Raw genomic sequence first — 20,239 nt, forward strand, 5'->3', positions numbered from 1 at the left:
TCTTGTCATACAGAGTCTGCGGCTACATGTGACAGATAATCAAGAAGAAACTGTTTCAGCATCAAGAAAGGTATAGAATATTCTCAAAGTAGACTACATAGTCTTCCATTCAATCACATACATTTTACCATTATGACCATTTATATCTTACCTTGTTCAATCTTGGGATAACCAGATACCTGACAGTTTCATAGATGGATATTGAGTTCACATGACTGTTTGATATTGTCTGGAATCAAAATGCAGCCCATTACAATTCAGTACATACAGCTTCACACATTCAGATACATAATAACGGCAATGCATACTTACATCTCTACTTCTTGTGTTGATCACAACATCAGCATATATTGTGTTGTCAGTTAGATTTGCTGTGTTTTATAAGAACAAAATATCAACCAATCAGATTCATTTCATGCAGGATATCAACAAACATACCCAGGAATTAATGAGGGGTCTCAATCTTTTTCTAATTTCTAGCAAATCCCCCCCAAAAATCATATCAGCTGAAGAATACCTCTAGGACCAACAGAAATGTCAATTTAAATATAGTGGAGGCCCCTAAGCTGTACATACCCGTGATACTTTGGCCCCTGCAGTAGCACACTGCCACAGCTACAATAAGAATCAGCACCACAGCGCCTCCCACTGGTTCTCCGATATAGATGGTATACCACGCCAGTCCTGTCACATATTGTTCAACACACACGATTAGACAATACAATATGATAAAGACTAAATGGCTCTATATCATATACATCCAATGTAATCACATGCATTACATATTCTATTTGACAACATAAGCTTATAAGCACAATGAAAAGTGTATAGAAGGGATTATTATGATATCTAGGTACCTGGTGTGGTTGTGTCATTACTGCACTTTAAAGTCTCAAAGGCAGTTTTCCAACTGACCAGGTTGGAGGCGTTGCACTTTACACTGATGTTTCTCTCTGCTGGTGAGAGAGAGAAGTGAATCTGCTGGGCGTCCCCGTAGATCTCATTGTCTCTCTCCCAGGTGAAGGTGAGGTTGGGGTAGCAGGACACGTTGCACACCAGCCGTACCGTACAGGAGCGGTTGGCCAATAGCTTGATGTCTGTCTGGATCGCCACCTTGGATATAGGCTCTGACCAACCAGGAGAGAAATAAAGACTCGTAATCAGTCTTCTAAATGAACCCTACCATAGCCATACCACCAGGAGAAAGATGACTTGAAAATGTGATGGATATTTAACAAAGCATGGTGAGTAAGGTCAGTGTAAAACCACAAAATCTGTGTTATAGTTTAAAGATCTTTAGCCATGGTTATGGATATAAATTAGAATGATATCAAAATAGAATGTAAAAATGGTGAAAACAGCCTACCGTGGACCTTCAGAGTGATGGTCTTACTGTCAATCTGACCTTTGTCCCCTTCGCCTGCAAGTAGAAAATCCCCTGAGTCTTGCAGTGTCAGTTCTCTGACTGTTAAACTGATGTTTTTGGTGTTCATCTTTAGTCTCCCCTCAAACTGGGATCCAGGTGAATATACAACTTCTGAGTTGAATTCTGCAATATCCTTTCCCATATACTTCCACACCAAGGATTGGAAATGTCCATTCTCTATGCCTGCCAGCAGCTCCACGTAGTCCCCCACTCTCTTGTTGATGATCAGAGGAACACCCACATCTGAAACACACAAATAAATACGTTATAAAGGGTAAATAAAATTACAAATAAAACAATTATGACATCAATCAATGGTTGCACACTATATTTCAATGAACTTATTACTGTGTAATTATTCATGTAGTACGATGTACAGGTGTTGTAATTACTCATTGTTACACTCTAATACTTGTTACAGTGTGACTTTAATACTTGTGACAGTGTGCCAACATGAATAACTACACAATAATACACTACAATGCAAAGTCCTACCTAATCAATAATAGATAATAATGGATTGGATTTATAGAGCGCATTTCCAGGTTTCATTTATGCTGTACGTGGAACTTAGCATATTTTCACTTTATATCTTTATGTATCTGAGTGTGTGGGTCCTATTTTACTTCATTAAAGTCCACTCCTCCCCCACATTCAGTAGAACAGGATGAGATGACAGGAAAAGAGAAGTGGGGGTGGATCTGATAACCCCTCCTCAGCTCACAAGTACAAATACCACTGTGTTTACTGTGTAATTATTCACCAGAAATGCATCATATACTGGATGGGCAACATTATAATTACATATCAGTCTGAAGTAATATTTTATAAACTCTTATTAAAAAATGTCAGTCATGAATTAAGAAAAAAACACAGTTACAGTTCATTGAAGAATTTAAGACATAACTGCAGTTATCCTAGTCCTGCAATGTATCATATTATGTAATAGAAACAATAATTTGATACAGTCCCATATCGCCTTAAATGTAATGAATGACAGCCATTAGGCACAGGGTGTTAAGATCTGTTACGTTCTAGAAGCACTGCAACAGCTGCTGACCCAACAGCACCATCGGCACTCATTCAAAACTGCAGAATCAATACATCATGTTATGTTCCTGAATATAGGTATTATGTAGGTGATATCACACAGTAATAAAGCAAATGTTTCGAGATATCCAACCAATCACTGATGACTAGGCATTCTTACAGTCAACACACACCATGTAAAGACCAACAAGGAAGTTAGAGAAAGCTGACGGTTTTCCTTACTTTATCATGCAAGCAAGCACATGCAATAGATCCTGTTTGGGGATGATTCTACCCTCTTGGTTTCACATTAGAATAAGGAGACCGTTGAAAAGACCCTAAGCAGCCAACTGATTAAAGTCAGTAAGTGGTTATCCATTTAGGCAAGACAGAATGTATCCTGTTTGGTTCCAAACACAAAGTGAACAACTCTTCCAACTTCTCGGTCAAGTTTAATAGTGTAGCGGTGAAGGAAAAAAGCTCTGTTACATTCATTGGGATGTGAACTGGACCAACACATGACATGTGAACTTGTGGCTCTGAAGGCCATTGGGAATGTTCACTCCAGGACCAAGTTCCTGGCAAAGGTAGCCAAGTTCCTGGATAGAGAGACTATGAGGACCCTGGCAACATCTCTGATACAGGGCCACTATGACTATGCTTGTATCTCATGGTTCAGTGGCATAACAAAACATCTGAAGGACAAACTTCAAATGGCCCAAAACAAACTAATGAGAATTGTATTCAAGCTCAGCCATAGGGACGCACGTAGGTCCTAATCATTTCAGACAACTGAACTGGCTTCCAGTTGATCTGGTGATGGTGCAGATTAAACTGTTGATGGTTTTTAAAGTGATACATGACCTTTCCCCCAGTTACCTGTCTGGTTATTTTAATTTCATTAGAGACTCTCATAGCATCACACCAGAGCCAGTGTTGCTAATATGAGACCACAGCTCTATAGGAGCATGGCTGGAAAAAGCTCTTTCCTTAATATAATGTTTACATACCCTACATTACTCATCTCATATGTATATGTATATACTGTACTCTATATCATCTACTGCATCTTGCCATCTTTATGTAATACGTGTATCACTAGCCACTTTAAACTATGCCATTTTATGTTTATACACCCTACATTACTCATCTCATATGTATATACTGTACTCTATACCATCTACTGCATCTTGCCTATGCCGTTCTGTACCATCACTCATTCATATATCTTTATGTACATACTCTTTATCCCTTTACACTTGTGTGTATAAGGTAGTAGTTGTGGAATTGTTAGGTTAGATTACTTGTTGGTTATTACTGCATTGTCGGAACTAGAAGTACAAGCATTTCGCTACCATCGCATTAACATCTGCTAACCATGTGTATGTGACAAATAAAATTTGATTTGATTTGATATATACCTTAAGACAGTGCTTCTCAATTATTTTCTGTTACCAACCCCCCTAGGAAGAAGTAAACATTTCGCGCCCCCCAACTCTCCGCCGCGACTGTAAATAGTATCATTTGTCTATAAAATTGTTATAAGTACACCTCTGCATAACATTGTATCCTTATTAACATTAAAGAAAACAAAAAAAGAAAAAAGAAAGAAATATAGATCAACTTACAACAAAGAATAACTTTATTAACATTGTTTTTTAGTCTGTAACAGAAAAGACTTAAAGTGCATCAATTTGCCTGAAATTTAAAAAAAAATTCAAGCCTTATTTAAACTGTAAACATTTTTTGACCATTTGATACTGAAAAATAAAATAAAATATAATCAATGAATAATAATACATTCAAATTGATCAGCAACATTAACTCAGGAGCACAATATATGAAACACTGACCTATAAAACAAAAATGAATAAAACAATTTGTGCTGATTTAAAAAAAATCTAAATGAGGAAGTCATAGTTTTTATTTTTGCAGCACTTGCGTCATCCAGCATGACAGAGACCATGTCTAATGCTGCAGGTAGTATCAGCACTGAGCAATTTGGTACGCCACCTTATATGATGCTAACAGTGCTCGCTGGTTTACTGAAGTAGCATTCACAAAGCGGGACGATTGTTGGCAATATTCGGCACGTTTTCGCTGAAAAAACTAAAGCGGCTTATCAGCGTGATTGGGATGTAATGTCTTTAAGTGACGCCTTAATTTATTTGGCTTCATGCTGTCCGCTGCCAACGTTTTTAGACACAGTAAACATACCGGTCTTTCCTCCTCTCCCACCGTAGTCACAGTGAAGCAAAGCGCTACATACGCGTCGTCATATTTCCTCGTCTTAGCTTTCGGGAGACTTACGTTTGTCTCATTATCTCCGTCTCTCTCCGCCTTTCTTTTCATCCCTGTTAAATATTTTTCCATGGTGTCTCTTAAGGGTTTGTTATCTGCACTTCATATATCTTCATATATCCTGCTCTGTGCTGTGTGCTCTTGTTCGGTGCAAAAAAAACCTACTCCCTGCAGCAAAAAAAAGCATGTACCCCGGGGTCACACGCGCCCCACTATTTGAGAAGGACTGCCTTAAGACATGGTTTATGTGCAAAATGCTTCAAAACTGTGCAAGTATAATTGTTTCAATGAACGTTACTTGGTAATCTATTTTATTCCTTTTACGGGTTCCTCTCTATTCATGAGATGTATTTGAGATGTATTTTGTTTTCATGTTATCTTGTGTACACTGTATTTTTGTTTTATTGTATATTCAAGAGGACCACAATGGGGATACGTTTTTAAACTTATTTGTGTCATCCGCGTTGATGGTTCTACTGTGTTTAAAATGTTGAAATAAATAAGAATAGTTACAGAACTTACCATAGTGGAGGTTGGAGAGTAGGAGAAGTAGTATTCCCTGTTTGGAGAAGCAGGAGATGGGACCACCAGACATCTCTTTAAGGCGTTGGCTGTTTCCTATGGCTGTATGTCCTTATCTATCACTGTCACTGGTAGCTAGCAGTTGACTATCCAAAACACACAGAGAAGATAGAGCAGAGACTTCCTTTTGATGAGGGCTGCTGTTCTATAAAATAACTCCTGTATGTTAGCTGAAAAATAAGTCACATTCTACCGCTTCACTCAGCTTGAGAGTTAGAAGATGAGCTGTGGGTGTGTTTGGGGTCTGTCACTGTGTTGATCAGTCTGATGGTGGTGGTTTTGGAGCATGTGTTTCCTAGCTGCTGCTGGTTGTGTGGTTCATGGTCATGGTGTTTCACAGACACCGGTAGCTTTGTTACTTTATGAGCAGACCACTCAATGTTGCAGAGAAAGAGAAAGGAGGGAGATAGACGGATCGGGGGAAGAAAGAGAAAGACAGAGACAGAGAAAGAGAAAGAAAGACAGAGAGAGAGAGGGGGGAGAGAGAGGGGGTGGGGGGGGGTTAGAGAGAGAGGGGGGGGGGAGAGAGTGGGGGGGTGGAGAGAGAGAGAAAGAGCAAAAATGTCATAACACTGTCTGTGCAGTTTCATCTTGGCTTCATATACCTGCAGAAGTGTTTGCATGACTTCTTCTGCATGCTCATAGGTCAGTGTGACTGAGGGACATGAAACACCTGCCAACTTTTTCGGAAGGTAATGGGTCCCAGGTTACTGATAGAGGCCCCCCTTCTACGTTTCATATAACAGCTTGTGGTGATGTCACTTCCTGTGACTGTTTCTCAGGAGCAGTGACAATGACCTGGCTGCCGGCTGTCTGTCTGACCACTTAGACATTAACACATAGACACAGAAACACCCTAACTGGAACAGTGACCTCCCGGACCATGCAGGGACACTGAAAATATCAGTCAGAGTCATACACCACTAATGTCATTAATCGTCATGACCTGTCTGTAGGATGAGGAGGCAATATGGGAGAACTGGTAGTCATTCGTACGTAGGTTACTAGCTCCTCAGAACTCCTGCAGAGTATATGACATCATAAAACTGAGAAGAACTGTTCTTTTCAGGCACACTTTTCCCCCAAAAGTAATTCTTAAAATGTCAACGGGTCTTCAGCAGATGGGGTACGGCTTTTGAACTTTGCTCATGGGGCATTTATGTTATATTTCTCAAGATTCAATGGGTAGATATAATTAAGTCCATAAATGGATGCAGAAAGAGCAGATTGCCTTTTAACTCACACATTGTGGAGCCTGAGATCTATACTAGACTTAAAGGAGTTTTGACCAAATGAGGTTGTATGGAAAAGTTGATGATGATGACAATATCTATTTACTGTAAGAAAGCACTCATACCATCTGGTGGATAAAAAATTGTTTATTAAAAAAGCACAATGCAAAGATACTGTAAAAGTACAGGCCATTGGAAGAAAACGTGAATAATACCTTTTGGGAAATTCATATACAAATATGTTATTCTATCATCTGAATAAATCAACAATAAAACTCAATACACAATACAAAGCAGATACAATTGCAGTAGCTGCAGATAAGATGCATCATTATTGCACCATATAGTAAAAAAAAAAAAAAGCTTTTACAGTTAAACACAATTAAACCATGCTTAAATACAATAAAATAAGTAAATAAAATAAGTAAGAACGCCTTAATGTACAAGGTGTTATTGCGCGTGTGTTTGTGCATGTGTGTTTTTGCTTGTGTGTTTTGAGCGTACAAAATCCATGTTCCGGGTTCCTTCTCCTCCTCTGATGGTGTGTCCTTCCATCCCTCCATCCTTCCATCCTTCCATCCCTCTGTCACTCCATCATTCCATCCCTCCATCCCTCAAGGACCTGCAACATATCACCACACAGAGTTGTTTAGGACATGCAGTCAAACAAAATCTTTAGAATCAAACAAAGATACATACTTTAAATACATACATTATACTTTGATATCAGAGCATTAGTTCCATATTATTATCATTAAAATTATCAATCGCATATGGCTATTAGTCTTACCTGGGGCTGTACCTGGTTTAACTTGAGAATAGACTGAATCTGCCTCAGGTGGGTTTGCTGTTTCTGTAAGGGGTGAGGATAAAACACCAGAATAATATAACAGTTATATACAGAATATTATACAGCTAGTCAATATGGGGTCAGATGTGGGAGGTTATGATAGGGGGAATATTGAAGGAGGGATGTCCTGTCTTACCTTTCTTCTTCTTGGCTTTGGCCTTCTGTTTAAGGTCAACCTCAGCATAGGTCACATCAACAGGTCCAGTTGCTGCTGAAAATTTAAATTTCCAGTCCGCAAATTAAGGAAGTAGCTTATTGAATATTCTGCATCTTTTTTGAAACTCCAAAATCGCACATTTAGATTTCACTGACTGCCAACCTGTAGAATGAGTCTCACCTGTGGTCTTCCCTGTCTTGACCTCAGAATAGACTGGATTTTCTTTTGAATCAGCTGTCATTTCTGAGGAGGTGAAGAGAATTTGAATGTTTTTATCAAATGTGATGAGTAAAAAACTGCTGCATTTTGTGTGACAGTTGAGAGTTACTTTTCTTTTTCTTGTCCAACTCTTTGAGTTGAATCTGGGCGTACATCACATCACTTGATCCAGCAGTAGCAGCACCAGCATCTGAAATATACAGGTAATACACTAATATCTCTACATACTGTTAGTATGCTAGTCATATTAAACATATGAAGAATAACAGCAACAACAACTCTATACTGTATTCATGCTAAATTTAACATACAGGTAGCCTAGTGTTTAGTAACCAAAAGGTTGCTGGGCCAGTAACCGAAAGGTTACTGGATCGAATCCCCGAGCTGACAAGGGAAAAATTTGTCGTTCTGCAACTGAGCAAGGCAGTTAACCCACTGTTCCCCAGGCGCCGAAGACGTGGATGTCAATTAAGGCAGCCCCCCCGCACCTCTCTGATTCAGAAGGGTTGGGTTAAATTCGGAAGACACATTTCATTTGAAGGTATTCAGTTGTACAACTGACTAGGTATCCCCCTTTCCCTTTCCCAGTACCATTGTCATTACTGTCTGAGGGCGTGATTGTATCATAGATGTTAGTGCCACCTGTTGGTCAAAGAAGAGAGAGAAAGATTAATAGGTTGGTTTTCCCTCAGCTTGCCTAGGGACATAGAGTACGGTAACATCTATATAAAGTGAATGGTGAAAAGTCAGTATGTGAAGTTACAGAGAGGAGAGTGACAGTGGTCTGGGATGAGAGACTGACCATGCTGCACACGTGTATACCCAGCATCAGGAGCCTGGCCCTGGGTAGATCCTTGGTCCTGTTGGGGGTCCAGGTTGGTCCTCTGGGGCTGGGGGGGCCTACAGGGAGAGAGATACTCATGAAACACACAGATTCTATTTTACTGTATGAAAAGTTGAAAAACAGGTATACCTTTTTGAAAGACATGTGTACTCACCAGAATATTCTGTTGCAACAGGAACCTGTAATGAGAAATGCATAAGATTATACTGTATCAATTCGTTATTGTTTTAAACTTTTGTAATTAGACATTTTTCTCCTAAACATGAACTAAAAAGATAAATGTGAATTGATAAAAGTCTCACCTCCGGCTTTTTTTATATCGACACAGCAGTACCAGGAGAATGGCCAGTAGAACACCAGCAACAACCAGGCCCACAACCACTCCTACTGGGACTGATGTAGAGGGTCCAGGAGTTACACCTGGAGAGAGAACAGCAATTCACTATCAGGTTCTGAGGTAGTTGTAGAAAATAAATAAAGTAGTGGACAAAGTGAATATATATTTGACAACTGACTTGAGATCAGATGACCAGCCTGAGCTTGCAACTCCAAACCTAAAGTATGATTTTTAACACTACAAATGACTGATAACCACAGATATTATGAAAAGGTCATGTGATTATAATAGTTTTTTTCACCTCTCACTGTCACCCAGCTCTCTGGTGATTCTCCTTCACTAGATTACACTTATAGAAGCCTTCATCTGACTTGGAAACTGCAGGGATGGTCATCTCTCCTGTGGTATCATTCCTGATGAGTACTCCATCTTTGTAGAACTCAACCTTGGGGTTCGGGTTTGTTTCCTGATATCTATTTGTACAGCTGAGAGTCATAGAGTCTCCCTCAGTTATGGGATAGGGAGGGCTCTCCAGGATCAGAGTGCCAACTGTATAACATAATATATAAATAATACTGTAAATCTGGAGTAATCACTCACATGAGCTATTATTTTATGAGATGCAACCATTCAGTTACAGAATTGAACATCATTATCATACATTGTAATGAAAAAAAAAGTTAGTGACTGTTGTACAACAGACGTACCATCCACTGTGATGTTGACAGCATTACTGTACTCTCCTGATCCAGACTCACACCAGTACACTCCACTGTCCAATGTGTATGTGGACCTGATGGTACATGTGGACCCTGCTATTGATCCCCAGTTAGAGCCACACTCTGACTCCACTGCTTTCTCTCTGTATCTCTTCAGTCTCCATCCAGTAGAGTTCCTCTTCTCCTCACAGCTTAGTGAGAGAGACTTTGATGTAAAGTGTTGAGTTCTGTTAGGTCTTATTTTGAGAGACACTGATGGTTGCGGATCTGAAACAAAGAGTGACAGAGTCAAACGTACACAGTGGTTATATATACACGAGGGTGACTTACATATGATTAAATGCAGTTTCAATGCAGTTAGTTACCTCCTGACCAGAGAAACTGAGGTTCACTGTAGAGTGTGTCATAGACTGGGTCTCCTCTCCCAGCTCTACACACATATCCTCCTGTGTGACTAGGACCAGCAGGGATCAGAGTCTTCACTAGTCCCATTGCCAGATAGAGGCTAGCGGAACCCCAGTCCTAGACAGGTTAACACCACTCTTTAGTTCCTGAGCAATGACTTGGTTAAATGCACACCACCACAATAACCAGGTCTGCATGGCATCGGCTATACAAGCTCAGGTTCTCACAGAGATGCAACATCAATGTAGGGTGGTCACTTTCTTACTTCATATCTACACCATATTTGCTGATATTCCTTTGAGTGCCTGTCACGCCCTGGCCTTAGTTATCTTTGTTTATTTATTATTTTAGTTAGGTCAGGGTGTGACATGGGGGATGTATGTGTTTTTGTCTAGTCGAGGGTGTTTGTATTGTCTAGGGGGTTTTGGTAGAGTTTATGGGGTTGTGTTCAGTGTAGGTGTTTAGGTATGTCTATGGTTGCCTGAGTGGTTCTCAATCAGAGACAGCTGTCTATTGTTGTCTCTGATTGGGAGCCATATTTAAGGCAGCCATAGGCATTAGGCAGGTTGTGGGTAATTGTCTAGGTCTATGTTGCATGTGTGCACGTAGGTTTGTAGCTTCACGGTCGTTTGTTGTTTTTGTATTAGTTTGTAAAAGTGTTTGTTTCGTCTTCGTTATAATTAAAGAAGATGTATTCGTATCACGCTGCGCCTTGGTCCTCTCTTCCACATAAAGACGATCGTGACAGTGCCATTTACTAATATTTTCTCAATAAGGGCTAAAATACCAAAATCAAACCTAAAGCGTGAAACTGTCTTCATTTTGATTCATGTCTTATCCCTTTTCCCTTAAATTCTTAGTAAATCAGGTAATTAGTGTTCATAAACAAACCCACTAACTCAGTACTTACATAGCAGCAAACAGAGCAAGGTGTGCTCCATTCTGTCCCCACAGACAAGTGACTTTCTCTACAACTACTGTCCTTCTAACAAACCCCTTTACTTCCTATATGATGACAGTCTGCTTAGATCACACCTCTTCACTGTACACAGAAAAACAGAGAGAAAGATTCTTGATAAATGTAAAAATAGACAGATAAGTAAGATTGAATGTAAAAGAGAAATTAATGAGTGAATTACAGAAAATGTATGCTGCAAGAACATTGTCATTCTTCTCTCTGAAAAGGACATAAATCCCTACACAATTTTTCATGTGTACTCATCAGCCCAACAACTAGGTTTTCACAGGTTATTGCATATGATTACAACCAATTCTCTATTTGACTCTCTGATCACAGCGGGAAAAGACAGCTTCACAGAGTGCCTTCCTTCACAAACCCACACTGCTAAAGATGAAGAGAGCAAACCATGACCCCTCAACTATGACAAACAAGTGACCTAATGTGAAGTTCCTCAGCCTTGTAATTTCATACACTGTGCACTGGAAAAAGTCAAACTTAACCAATTGCTTAATTTGCATTATTATGCAAGTTGAGTGGACTTAAAAATGACAAGAATTTGAGCCAATCTGTTAGAGTCTTAAATCAACAACTCTGCTTGAAGTCAGTTGTTTTTGAACAAGCTTGTTGAGTAAAATACAAAATGATTCTTTGCTCAAAACGACACCAATCATCATCATTATCATTATTCCAGCATGATCTCTTGCAGGTTGATTTTCAGAATGGTTTGTTTCAATACCTGTGTATTTGCATGTACAATGACTGGTTGATTAATCTTCTGCTACACAAACATAGATAACATACATTTTTCTAAACTAATCCTATCTGTTACTAGTTGGACTTATTCACACATTACTGTTATGGCTGTTCCAGTTGATATGATTTAGGTAGTCTCAATAATCAATCTTCTCTACCCCAACAGTCATTCTGAATGCAGGTTGCATGTGACTGAAATGTTAAATAGTTGGATATCCTAACTTTGACTGGATTCCAATAGAAATGACACATCCCTTTGCAAGCCCGCATAATTTGACTAAACCAGGAGTTTCAGACCAGTGTGTTAGGGTGTAACTAGGCCCTCAGGGGCTTTATAGTATATGTAATGTGTTGTCATAATGAGTTTAATTTTAAAGATAACATATCCACTTAGACATACATTCACTTGGTGAAGGCTAAAGTACTGAAAACCATTCAATACAACAATCATGCCTCTGCTGCTAACAAATACAGTCGTGAGTGTTAATTACAATTCACTCTAAAAGCAAGGCACTCAACGTATGCAAAAAGGTAGAAACATTTTTTATTCTGTGAACGGAATATTTTTGGGAATGAATTGAATTCCATCTGGTTATTGGGACAGACATGAATGCCATTTTGGACATGCGGACAAATCAAATAAGAACAGCTACAGTCCACATGTAACAAAGACTCTCCATCATATACTCTCTGATTACAACCTCATCAATGCCTGGCCAGCACATAATCCTAATACAAAAGAGTACACTTTCTATTCACAGGCATAAATCAACCTCACTAATCAATGTCACACTATTATCTACAACTATTTTCTTAATCTAGAAAATAGAAATTCGACATATGAGCTTGTCTGATCACAACACCTATAACTGCCAATGTGTCACGGCCATTAAATGAAGTGGACCAAGGTGCAGTGTGGTGAGCGTACATTTTCTTTTTTATTTGAAATGACGCCGACAAAACAATAAACAATACAAAACAAACAGTGAAGCTTAAGCCAAAGTGCCACAAACAAAGTCAACTTCCCAAAAAGACAGGTGGGAAAAAGGGATACCTAAGTATGGTTCTCAATCAGAGACAACGATAGACAGCTGTCCCTGATTGAGAACCCTACCCGGCCAAAACATAGAAATACAAATAATAGAACATAGAATTCCCACCCCGACTCACACCCTGACCAAACCAAAATAGAGACATAAAAAGGATCTCTAAGGTCAGGGCGTGACACTATGACACATTTCAGAATCTCCTAATTGTAACTAGGCCCTCAAAGAACGGCATAAGGCCTGATGATACACTATATATATGATAACTAATAAAGGGAGACGATTTACAATCATCAAATTGTAAGCAAATTGTGTAGATCCTGATGAAATTAAACAGTAACATCTAGGCCTATCTACAGAATGTACACATGTAAGATGCAGAGGATACAGAGGGTTCTATATCTATGGAAGGCCCAGCCTATGACCACATCCTGTTCAGCTCACAGTACTTTCTGGTAGGGAGAGGAGGGTGCCTTCTGGAAGTCCAAATGTGATCTTGTCATACAGAGTCTGCGGCTACATGTGACAGACAGTCAAGAAGAAACTGTTTCAGCATCAAGAAAGGTGTAGACTGTTCTCACAGACATTTTACCATTATGACCATTTATATCTTACCTTGTTCAATCTTGGGATAACCAGATACCTGACAGTTTCATAGATGGATATTGAGTTCACATGACTGTTTGATATTGTCTGGAATCAAAATGCAGCCCATTACAATTCAGTACATACAGCTTCCACACAGTCAGATACATAATAACGGCAATGCATACTTACATCTCTACTTCTTGTGTTGATCATAACATCAGCATATATTGTGTTGTCAGTTAGATCTGCTGTGTTTTATAAGAAGAAAATATCAACCAATCAGATACATTTCATACAGGATATCAACAAACATACCCAGGAATTAATGAGGGGTCTCACTCTTTTTCTAATTTCTAGCAAATCCCCCCAAAAATCATATCAGCTGAAGAATACTTCTAGAACCAACAGAAATGTCAGTTTAAATATAGTGGAGGCCCGTAAGCTGTACATGCCCGTGATACTTTGGCCCCTGCAGTAGCACAATGCCACAGCTACAATAAGAATCAGCACCACAGCGCCTCCCACTGGTTCTCCGATACAGATGGTATACCACGCCAGTCCTGTCACATATTGTTCAACAAACATGATTAGACTATACAATATGATAAAGACTAAATGGCTCTATATCATATACATCCAATGTAATCACATGCATTACATATTATATTTGACAACATAAGCTTATAAGCACACAGAAAAGTGTATGGAAGGGATTATTATGATATCTAGGTACCTGGGGTGGTTGTGTCATTACTGCACTTTAATGTCTCAAAGGCAGTTTTCCAACTGACCAGGTTGGAGGCGTTGCACTTTACACTGATGTTTCTCTCTGCTGGTGAGAGAGAGAAGTAAATCTGCTGGGCGTCCCCGTAGATCTCATTGTCTCTCTCCCAGGTGTAGGTGAGGTTGGGGTAGCAGGACACGTTGCACACCAGCCGTACCGTACAGGAGTGGTTGGCCAATAGCTTGATGTCTGTCTGGATCGCCACCTTGGATATAGGCTCTGACCAACCAGGAGAGAGATAGACTCGTAATCAGTCTTCGAAATGAACCCTACCATAGCCATACCACCAGGAGAAAGATGACTTGAAAATGTGATGGATATTTAACAAAGCATGGTGAGTAAGGTCAGTATGAAACCACAAAATCTGTGTTATAGTTTAAAGATCTTTAGCCATGGTTATGGATATAAATTAGAATGATATCAAAATAGAATGTAAAAATGGTGAAAACAGCCTACCGTGGACCTTCAGAGTGATGGTCTTACTGTCAATCTGACCTTTGTCCCCTTCGCCTGCAAGTAGAAAATCCCCTGAGTCTTGCAGTGTCAGTTCTCTGACTGTTAAACTGATGTTTTTGGTGTTCATCTTTAGTCTCCCCTCAAACTGGGATCCAGGTGAATATACAACTTCTGAGTTGAATTCTGCAATATCCTTTCCCATATACTTCCACACCAAGGATTGGAAATGTCCATTCTCTATGCCTGCCAGCAGCTCCACGAAGTCCCCCACTCTCTTGTTGATGATCAGAGGAACACCCACATCTGAAACACACAAATAAATACGTTATAAAGGGTAAATAAAATTACAAATAAAACAATTATGACATCAATCAATGGTTGCACACTATATTTCAATGATCTTATTACTGTGTAATTATTCATGTAGTACGATGTACAGGTGTTGTAATTACTCATTGTTACACTCTAATACTTGTTACAGTGTGACTTTAATACTTGTGACAGTGTGCCAACATGAATAACTACACAATAATACACTACAATGCAAAGTCCTACCTAATCAATAATAGATAATAATGGATTGGATTTATAGAGCGCATTTCCAGGTTTCATTTATGCTGTACGTGGAACTTAGCATATTTTCACTTTATATCTTTATGTATCTGAGTGTGTGGGTCCTATTTTACTTCATTAAAGTCCACTCCTCCCCCACATTCAGTAGAACAGGATGAGATGACAGGAAAAGAGAAGTGGGGGTGGATCTGATAACCCCTCCTCAGCTCACAAGTACAAATACCACTGTGTTTACTGTGTAATTATTCACCAGAAATGCATCATATACTGGATGGGCAACATTATAATTACATATCAGTCTGAAGTAATATTTTATAAACTCTTATTAAAAAATGTCAGTCATGAATTAAGAAAAAAACACAGTTACAGTTCATTGAAGAATTTAAGACATAACTGCAGTTATCCTAGTCCTGCAATGTATCATATTATGTAATAGAAACAATAATTTGATACAGTCCCATATCGCCTTAAATGTAATGAATGACAGCCATTAGGCACAGGGTGTTAAGATCTGTTACGTTCTAGAAGCACTGCAACAGCTGCTGACCCAACAGCACCATCGGCACTCATTCAAAACTGCAGAATCAATACATCATGTTATGTTCCTGAATATAGGTATTATGTAGGTGTTGTCAAACAGTAATAAAGCAAATGTTTCGAGATATCCAACCAATCACTGATGACTAGGCATTCTTACAGTCAACACACACCATGTAAAGACCAACAAGGAAGTCAGAGAAAGCTGACGGTTTTCCTTACTTTATCATGCAAGCAAGCACATGCAATAGATCCTGTTTGGGGATGATTCTACCCTATTGGTTTCACATTAGAATAAGGAGACCGTTGAAAAGACCCTAAGCAGCCAACTGATTAAAGTCAGTAAGTGGTTATCCATTTAGGCAAGACAGAATGTATCCTGTTTGGTTCCAAACACAAAGTGAACAACTCTTCCAACTTCTCGGTCAAGTTTAATAGTGTAGCGGTGAAGGAAAAAAGCTCTGTTACATTCATTGGGATGTGAACTGGACCAACACATGACATGTGAACTTGTGGCTCTGAAGGCCATTGGGAATGTTCACTCCAGGACCAAGTTCCTGGCAAAGGTAGCCAAGTTCCTGGATAGAGAGACTATGAGGACCCTGGCAACATCTCTGATACAGGGCCACTATGACTATGCTTGTATCTCATGGTTCAGTGGCATAACAAAACATCTGAAGGACAAACTTCAAATGGCCCAAAACAAACTAATGAGAATTGTATTCAAGCTCAGCCATAGGGACGCACGTAGGTCCTAATCATTTCAGACAACTGAACTGGCTTCCAGTTGATCTGGTGGTGGAACAGATTAAACTGTTGATGGTTTTTAAAGTGATACATGACCTTTCCCCCAGTTACCTGTCTGGTTATTTTAATTTCATTACAGACTCTCATAGCATCACACCAGAGCCAGTGTTGCTAATATGAGACCACAGCTCTATAGGAGCATGGCTGGAAAAAGCTCTTTCCTTAATATAATGTTTACATACCCTACATTACTCATCTCATATGTATATGTATATACTGTACTCTATATCATCTACTGCATCTTGCCATCTTTATGTAATACGTGTATCACTAGCCACTTTAAACTATGCCATTTTATGTTTATACACCCTACATTACTCATCTCATATGTATATACTGTACTCTATACCATCTACTGCATCTTGCCTATGCCGTTCTGTACCATCACTCATTCATATATCTTTATGTACATACTCTTTATCCCTTTACACTTGTGTGTATAAGGTAGTAGTTGTGGAATTGTTAGGTTAGATTACTTGTTGGTTATTACTGCATTGTCGGAACTAGAAGTACAAGCATTTCGCTACCATCGCATTAACATCTGCTAACCATGTGTATGTGACAAATAAAATTTGATTTGATTTGATATATACCTTAAGACAGTGCTTCTCAATTATTTTCTGTTACGCCCCCCCCCCCCCCCCCCCTAGGAAGAAGTAAACATTTCGCGCCGCCAACTCTCCGCCGCGACTGTAAATAGTATAATTTGTCTATAAAATTGTTAAAAGTACACCTCTGCATCACATTGTATCCTTATTAACATTAAAGAAAACAAAAAGAAAAAAGAAAGAAATATAGATCAACTTACAACAAATAATAACTTTATTAACATTGTTTTTTAGTCTGTAACAGAAAAGACTTAAAGTGCATCAATTTGCCTGAAATTTAAAAAAAAATTCAAGCCTTATTTAAACTGTAAACATTTTTTGACCATTTGATACTGAAAAATAAAATAAAATATAATCAATGAATAATAATACATTCAAATTGATCAGCAACATTAACTCAGGAGCACAATATATGAAACACTGACCTATAAAACAAAAATGAATAAAACAATTTGTGCTGATTTAAAAAAAATCTAAATGAGGAAGTCATAGTTTTTATTTTTGCAGCACTTGCGTCATCCAGCATGACAGAGACCATGTCTAATGCTGCAGGTAGTATCAGCACTGAGCAATTTGGTACGCCACCTTATATGATGCTAACAGTGCTCGCTGGTTTACTGAAGTAGCATTCACAAAGCGGGACGATTGTTGGCAATATTCGGCACGTTTTCGCTGAAAAAACTAAAGCGGCTTATCAGCGTGATTGGGATGTAATGTCTTTAAGTGACGCCTTAATTTATTTGGCTTCATGCTGTCCGCTGCCAACGTTTTTAGACACAGTAAACATACCGGTCTTTCCTCCTCTCCCACCGTAGTCACAGTGAAGCAAAGCGCTACATACGCGTCGTCATATTTCCTCGTCTTAGCTTTCGGGAGACTTACGTTTGTCTCATTATCTCCGTCTCTCTCCGCCTTTCTTTTCATCCCTGTTAAATATTTTTCCATGGTGTCTCTTAAGGGTTTGTTATCTGCACTTCATATATCTTCATATATCCTGCTCTGTGCTGTGTGCTCTTGTTCGGTGCAAAAAAAACCTACTCCCTGCAGCAAAAAAAAGCATGTACCCCGGGGTCACACGCGCCCCACTATTTGAGAAGGACTGCCTTAAGACATGGTTTATGTGCAAAATGCTTCAAAACTGTGCAAGTATAATTGTTTCAATGAACGTTACTTGGTAATCTATTTTATTCCTTTTACGGGTTCCTCTCTATTCATGAGATGTATTTGAGATGTATTTTGTTTTCATGTTATCTTGTGTACACTGTATTTTTGTTTTATTGTATATTCAAGAGGACCACAATGGGGATACGTTTTTAAACTTATTTGTGTCATCCGCGTTGATGGTTCTACTGTGTTTAAAATGTTGAAATAAATAAGAATAGTTACAGAACTTACCATAGTGGAGGTTGGAGAGTAGGAGAAGTAGTATTCCCTGTTTGGAGAAGCAGGAGATGGGACCACCAGACATCTCTTTAAGGCGTTGGCTGTTTCCTATGGCTGTATGTCCTTATCTATCACTGTCACTGGTAGCTAGCAGTTGACTATCCAAAACACACAGAGAAGATAGAGCAGAGACTTCCTTTTGATGAGGGCTGCTGTTCTATAAAATAACTCCTGTATGTTAGCTGAAAAATAAGTCACATTCTACCGCTTCACTCAGCTTGAGAGTTAGAAGATGAGCTGTGGGTGTGTTTGGGGTCTGTCACTGTGTTGATCAGTCTGATGGTGGTGGTTTTGGAGCATGTGTTTCCTAGCTGCTGCTGGTTGTGTGGTTCATGGTCATGGTGTTTCACAGACACCGGTAGCTTTGTTACTTTATGAGCAGACCACTCAATGTTGCAGAGAAAGAGAAAGGAGGGAGATAGATGGCTCGGGGGAAGAAAGAGAGACAGAGAGCGAGATTGAGGCAGAGAAAGAGAAAGAAAGACAGAGAGAGAGAGGGGGGAGAGAGGGGGGGTGGGGGGGGGTTAGAGAGAGAGCGGGGGGGGAGAGAGTGGGGGGGTGGAGAGAGAGAGAAAGAGCAAAAATGTCATAACACTGTCTGTGCAGTTTCATCTTGGCTTCATATACCTGCAGAAGTGTTTGCATGACTTCTTCTGCATGCTCATAGGTCAGTGTGACTGAGGGACATGAAACACCTGCCAACTTTTTCGGAAGGTAATGGGTCCCAGGTTACTGATAGAGGCCCCCCTTCTACGTTTCATATAACAGCTTGTGGTGATGTCACTTCCTGTGACTGTTTCTCAGGAGCAGTGACAATGACCTGGCTGCCGGCTGTCTGTCTGACCACTTAGACATTAACACATAGACACAGAAACACCCTAACTGGAACAGTGACCTCCCGGACCATGCAGGGACACTGAAAATATCAGTCAGAGTCATACACCACTAATGTCATTAATCGTCATGACCTGTCTGTAGGATGAGGAGGCAATATGGGAGAACTGGTAGTCATTCGTACGTAGGTTACTAGCTCCTCAGAACTCCTGCAGAGTATATGACATCATAAAACTGAGAAGAACTGTTCTTTTCAGGCACACTTTTCCCCCAAAAGTAATTCTTAAAATGTCAACGGGTCTTCAGCAGATGGGGTACGGCTTTTGAACTTTGCTCATGGGGCATTTATGTTATATTTCTCAAGATTCAATGGGTAGATATAATTAAGTCCATAAATGGATGCAGAAAGAGCAGATTGCCTTTTAACTCACACATTGTGGAGCCTGAGATCTATACTAGACTTAAAGGAGTTTTGACCAAATGAGGTTGTATGGAAAAGTTGATGATGATGACAATATCTATTTACTGTAAGAAAGCACTCATACCATCTGGTGGATAAAAAATTGTTTATTAAAAAAGCACAATGCAAAGATACTGTAAAAGTACAGGCCATTGGAAGAAAACGTGAATAATACCTTTTGGGAAATTCATATACAAATATGTTATTCTATCATCTGAATAAATCAACAATAAAACTCAATACACAATACAAAGCAGATACAATTGCAGTAGCTGCAGATAAGATGCA

The 20,239-nt window shown here is 39.3% G+C and overlaps 2 protein-coding genes and 1 pseudogene across 2 annotated transcripts; all 3 read right to left on the reverse strand.

Moving 5' to 3' along the window:
• Positions 1-502: 502 nt before the first annotated feature.
• Positions 503-5,351, reverse strand: LOC120049001 (neural cell adhesion molecule 1-like). Its single transcript, XM_038995263.1, has 4 exons — positions 5,279-5,351; positions 1,367-1,669; positions 858-1,127; positions 503-684 (listed from the first exon to the last, which is right to left on the reverse strand). The coding sequence occupies exons 1-4, from the start codon at positions 5,349-5,351 to the stop codon at positions 503-505; spliced, it is 828 nt and encodes a 275-aa protein (XP_038851191.1).
• A 3,077-nt stretch (positions 5,352-8,428) lies between these two features.
• On the reverse strand, positions 8,429-10,188 carry LOC120049002 (annotated as a pseudogene).
• Positions 10,189-13,296: 3,108 nt separating this feature from the next.
• On the reverse strand, positions 13,297-18,810 carry LOC120049003 (natural killer cell receptor 2B4-like). Its single transcript, XM_038995264.1, has 6 exons — positions 18,610-18,810; positions 14,690-14,992; positions 14,183-14,452; positions 13,902-14,021; positions 13,639-13,697; positions 13,297-13,377 (listed from the first exon to the last, which is right to left on the reverse strand). The coding sequence occupies exons 1-6, from the start codon at positions 18,680-18,682 to the stop codon at positions 13,297-13,299; spliced, it is 906 nt and encodes a 301-aa protein (XP_038851192.1). The 5' UTR covers positions 18,683-18,810.
• Positions 18,811-20,239: the final 1,429 nt, after the last annotated feature.

Source organism: Salvelinus namaycush, chromosome 6 (assembly GCF_016432855.1).
Source record: "Salvelinus namaycush isolate Seneca chromosome 6, SaNama_1.0, whole genome shotgun sequence".
NCBI lineage: Eukaryota > Metazoa > Chordata > Actinopteri > Salmoniformes > Salmonidae > Salvelinus > Salvelinus namaycush.